This window comes from Papaver somniferum, chromosome 11 (assembly GCF_003573695.1).
Source record: "Papaver somniferum cultivar HN1 chromosome 11, ASM357369v1, whole genome shotgun sequence".
NCBI lineage: Eukaryota > Viridiplantae > Streptophyta > Magnoliopsida > Ranunculales > Papaveraceae > Papaver > Papaver somniferum.
The window spans coordinates 94772730-94778393 of record NC_039368.1 but is presented as its reverse complement, the minus strand read 5'-3'; the positions used below and the strand labels follow the sequence as shown (position 1 = coordinate 94778393).

At 37.5% G+C, this 5664-nt stretch overlaps 1 protein-coding gene across 2 annotated transcripts; it reads right to left on the bottom strand.

Annotated features, from left to right (window-relative positions):
• Nucleotides 1-962: 962 nt before the first annotated feature.
• LOC113322957 (ras-related protein RABE1c) lies at nucleotides 963-5407 on the bottom strand. 2 transcript variants are annotated; one of them, XM_026571162.1, is made up of 9 exons: nucleotides 5237-5407; nucleotides 5022-5136; nucleotides 3169-3241; nucleotides 2975-3075; nucleotides 2447-2512; nucleotides 2107-2204; nucleotides 1798-1860; nucleotides 1620-1712; nucleotides 963-1469 (listed from the first exon to the last, which is right to left on the bottom strand). In XM_026571162.1, exons 2-9 carry the CDS (start codon nucleotides 5092-5094, stop codon nucleotides 1386-1388), a joined length of 651 nt encoding a protein of 216 aa, XP_026426947.1. In that variant the 5' UTR covers nucleotides 5095-5136; nucleotides 5237-5407; the 3' UTR covers nucleotides 963-1385. The 2 variants fall into 2 exon arrangements, with proteins under 2 accessions (XP_026426947.1, XP_026426946.1); XM_026571161.1 differs by having other exon boundaries at nucleotides 5022-5133.
• Nucleotides 5408-5664: the final 257 nt, after the last annotated feature.

Below are 5664 nucleotides of genomic sequence, written 5' to 3'. Positions count from 1 at the left end.
AGTTTATTCGAGAAATTATCTACCGAATTTGGGTAGTTCATGGCATTCAATGCATGCAATAATCGGTTTTTCTTGTTTACAAAAGCACACAAACGCATGCAAATCGAGTATTTGAGTTTCTTAATACAATACATGTGTTTTACATGCATCGTTAGCTTCAATATCAGGCGATTCTCCATTTTCTTCCATGAAAGGGTCGTCTAGGTTTTCCTCTCCACAAAAGTTTGGATCATTCAACATATACCCCAAATCGTCTTCTCTAAACGGTCGTGAACCCTCAACATTTTGTTCTTCCCATGATTCTCACCTTCTTCTTCATATCCATCCATTTTTGTAGTGATAAAATGGGTTTTCCCTTTTTTCCTTCACATTCTTCTCTATAACTCTAACAACTCAAAAATGAAAAAGAAATGGAAAAAATGAAACAGAAATCATTCTAATACTGCACCGACTACAATCGGAAGTCTGGGTAATATTTTGGCTTCCGATTACAATCGGAGGATAACAATGTTATCATATCCTCCGAATATATAAGGGTAATTTCGCCATTATGAATTACGCGAGATAAGGGCTGGCTACATTTTCCCTTTGGGTGACCTTTTTTGTTTTATTGTTGGCCCCTGAATTTTTTTGAGTGGCCCCTAAAAACGCGAGGTTATGTATGATCAAGCTGTTTCATTTACATTTTGCACTTATTATTTATTTTGTCTTGCGCATTTATGTATGATCATTATTCTGCATTCGAACTTGGCATAAACAAAACGATGAAGAGCTCTTATGCTCAGAGTTCTTTCCGTGATTTCATCCTATTATTAATGTACTTCAAATATCACATAAACCATCATTGCGAACATTGATTGTGGACACCAAGCTATGATCGTTACTTCTGTGCTCACACAAAACATAATCAATCTTTCATTTGCACGACGAAATACTAAGTTGAGCCAAACACAAGTTGATAGTTGATAAGAAAACTCCATCCCCGTTAGTGGAATCAAGAAATACATTTCTTGTGACGAAGAACAAGAAGAGAGAACATCCGGCAAACTTCGACTGGAGAAAGTGGAAGTAGTAGCTTCTATATACTATATCTTTCTACATCAAAGAGAAACAAATATTAACGCTGAGCAATCCCAAGATCTACAGAATCAGAATGTGTTTGCAATTGATAAATTCTTTCATCACTGACTATTGCACAATAAAAACAAAGTAATAGAGTCGTGAATGTATTGAGAGGAAAAACAAGCCCACACATGCAACAGCAACAACAACTTCTCCATCAAATTAAATGTTCGTTTTTCTTGCCAGATAGTCTCGCCACCTCTTTGACCCCAACCGCCAAATTTCTTTCTCGCTGATAAATCCTCTCTTCTCTCATGATTCTCTTAGGAACCGCAGCAAGCTGATTTTGGAGGAGGTTGACTGGGCCCAGCCGAATCATCTGGTTTGCTAATCTTGATCGTTTGTGGCTGCAACAGGGTAACCAATGCAAGGAATTACCAAGAGAAGATAACAAGGAAACAACGAAAGAAACTAGAGAAACAAATTCAGAAAACTCAATCTTATTAGAGAGGTGAGTTCTTTCGAAAATAGTTCTGAGAAAAGAAGCAAAACCATACTTCAGTTCTCGTGTCTGTTTCTGCGAGTCTTTGCTTTATATCAGTTGCTATAGAAAAGAAAACCTGCTCCACATTCAGATTGGTCTTTGCACTCTGTGGCAAAGCAATATCTTTCAGTACATCCTCAATGTGAGAACTAGTAAAGGAAATGTTTCTCATCAGAGAGATCAAAACTTACAGTCTCAAAGAACTTAATGCCATACTCATCCGCAAGTGCTTGACCCTTGGCGGTGGGAACAGCCTACAGATAAAAAAGTTTTCTGTCACCAAGAATATAAGGGAAACGGAAAAGCAACATGGAGCCCAGATATCGGAACAAAGACAGCACGTATTTGGTGCAAAAAGAATAGTGTTTTATCTTCTTCTACCATGATGACACAAGACAAAACTGAGCAGAAATGAGAGCTTTTGGAAGCAACTAAAAAGCAACTACGCGTCGACGCAAAAAGGAGCACTTCAAGAAGGTAAAGCTCAAGATGAACCTTACTCTTTTGCTTTCATCCATGTCAGCCTTGTTGCCAACAAGTATCTTGTTAACATTGTCAGAGGCATGTTGCTCAATGTTGCGGATCCAGTTTCTGATGTCTGAGAAATGATAATATAAGATACAAGAAAATTGAGTACAAGGCATATAAGAGACAAGAATTAGGGCCTCATAATCCCACTCCATCGAAGACAGAGTAGCCATCCAACTCTATGAATTTCTATCTGGATCCAAGCTTTACCTTTTTAAGCATCCATTTTCGGGTATGTGGAGCTTAAGGATCAAAATAAAAACGTGAAGAAAATAATTCAGATATCACTAAGGAGAGGGGTAAAGTAGTTACTATTGAAAGATGACTCATCAGTAACATCATATACCAGCAAGATACCCATGGCTCCACGGTAATAGGCTGCAAAAGAAAAGATTCCTTCAGATTATAAATCATGTGTGGCCCATAATAAAAGTCAGCTCCCAGGGAGAAGACAAGAAATATTAATAATAGTTTACCGTATTATATTAGATCATGCATGAAGTGGCAATTAGCAAACGAGGAACCTATGCGTGAAGTGGCAATAGGCAAAATAAGGAGTTGAAAATTATACAAGTTTTTACAGTTTTTCGCTACTTTAATCATTGATTCCTCGTTTACCAATTCCATATCCACGAGATTGTGAAGTCTACAAGGCTCCAGTGAACAAATTAAGATGGACATGCGGCTTAGGAGATTCAACTGAGACAAATGGTGCAAACTGACATGTTCTTCCCTTCTCGTATTTATACATGCAGGTAGTGGCAGGGATGCCAATTCTACCATCGTGCAAATGAACTATTCAATTTACAAGCATGAAAGATGAGTAGTAGATAGATGCACCTGTTGTAATTGTCCGAAAACGCTCTTGACCAGCTGTATCCCAGATTTGTAACTTGATCCGCTTGCCATCAAGCTCAATAGTTCTTATCTTAAAATCAATACTGTTGAGAGGATCAAATGTGATCAAGTTAAATTTTTAAGATAACAAAACTGCTCGGTAACATAGAAACAAGTTAAGTTTAGAGACCCCATACCCAATGGTGGTAATAAAACTGGTGGTGAAGGATCCATCAGAAAAACGTAAAAGAAGGCAACTCTTACCCACACCTGCGAAATGGTGACAATAAAATAAGGAGAAACCACCACAGAGGAAGAAAGAAAATAATGACTAAAAGGATTTATATTCTATGTGCTCTTCAAGAAGGTATGTTTAATGCCAAAAAAGGATAAACTTCCTTAGACAGAATTAGAAGGTGAAAGTCTTCCTTATTTTTAGCGGCAAGTAATTGAAACTATTAAAAGCAAATAAACAAGAAACGGGAGTTAAGATACGACAGAAAATATGCAAGAATCTACTGCAAATAATGCACGAATAGACCATGATCCATATCCCTATCAAGAAGTGAAACTCTTGGTTAAGAATCAGATATGACCAACCACATCTACACAAAATTATAATGCCAAAGGTACACTTTACTCCTCTGTGGGAGAGGCTTATGCATCGATTCATAACGAGTAAATTGACACAATTCCACAGCAACGGATTACTTGCACCATCAAAATGTCCTTATATGGCCTTATATGGCCTGACCGAGCAACACCACAAAACCATGCCTTTCCTTTTGGAGGCAAACAGCTCAAGTAAGCAACTTCTCCCTGTAACCGATGATAAGAATGTGAACTTTCTGTTCCAAGCAATTAACCAGGCCAAAAGAGCAATTCAGGCTCATGATTGATATGAGGAGGATCATTTTCAGTTCTTTTGGTATTATCATTGATCTCAAGAAAGTGACCAAGGATTCCTCAGTCACAAATGTTCCAGTTAAATGGAGCTGGTGATTATCCAAATTCTTATATCCTCAGAACGAGAACTACTAGAACTTTGATGCACCTAAACATAACATTAGTACTACGATCACATCGGAACCTCCGATGCACAAAGGAGCACATAAGCTTTGAGAAATAGATTAGCTTTGGATGAACTAGAAGAATCACAAAAAAAACATAAGCATGCCACAAAAATGTGCATTGCAGATTTGCTAAATCCAATTTGTAGATTGTGACCTAGTGTACATCTAAAAGCAATATCCTGGAAGTAACTATAACAGGATAGATTAATATGCAATAGACGTTATGGAAAAAGAAAGATGAAGCAACTTAGTTACACAAACATAAGTAAACTGGCATAGATGTGTTACTGATGTCAACTGAGAAGTACATACATCAAATGCTGGCGGCTGGAGGTATAGGAAACAAACATCTAATTTCTCAGCCTAATATGGCAAAACTAATCCCTTCTCATGGTTTTCGTTAATCGCCTAACAAGACGGCTTACACCAAATGATTAGTTTAAATGAACAGTTCTCCTCCGCATGATATCACGAAGCATAAGACTCAACCTAAAGCTTAAGAGTCAAAGACTACTAAAGCTCTTTTTCCTCTTGATGCAAATAATAATCCTTGAACAACACAATTTACAACATTTCTGTACTTCACGATCACACGACCAGTAAGCTATAAATTTCTAAGTAAATAACATGAGAGGATGACTTGAGATCTGCTCTAAGTTGATAATTAACTGATTTAGCAAATTTCAGCCTATGCATACGTCACAAACGTCTAAGCCAACCCCAGTCAAATATACAAATATGTAAGCACAAAAAACATCAACTCTAAATCAATCTATCACATAACATTAAGAAATTTTAAAAGATTCCCAAATCAATCAATAATCTGTAAAAAAAAAATATCCACTGAGAAAATGAAATTCCCAAATCGCTTCAATAAATCAACACTTAACACACACCAATTGAAGATTAAAATCAGGAAACATCTAAGAAAAAATTCCATATGATGATGCGAAACGTAAGGGACCTGAATATCTTACCGCTGTCGCCAATTAGTAGAAGTTTTATGAGGTAATCGTAATCAGCTCGGGACCTGGCAGGTGGAGTAGCCATATGGAAGTATAGAAACGAAAACCTAATGGAAATTCAGCTCTGCTAGAGAAGAAGAAAAAAAAAACACGAACAAAATTGAGACGGAAAAGAAAAAAAAAAGTGAAAGAAAAATAGAGCGGAAATGGAGGAGGAAGAAGAATACCAAGACAGGGAGAAACAGAGAAAGAGTCCGGAGAGAGAGAAAGTAGTGCTAAGATTTGGCAAAACATGGAGTAGTATTTTCGATCCATCGGAAAGTCGTATCAGTAACGCGGGAGATGGTACGACCACTTCAAAATCTCCCTCCTTCTTTTCTCTCTTCTCATTTATCTGACACGTAATATTCTCTTGCCTCAGGCATCGACATTTCGGTTTCCTGGATTCGTTAACGGACAGCTATGGACTGACAGCTGTTGGTGTTGAGTGGGGGTCGTAACTGTTAATAAGACTGTTGGTTTTTCCTTGTTCTTTTCTAGTCGATGAATATCTTACCCTCGACAATGGTACTATGGACCTGCAGAAATGCAGGTATAAGGCGAATAGACAAAGCTAAGAGTATAATCAGGGTTGTTGGTCCATCCATTAGTATAT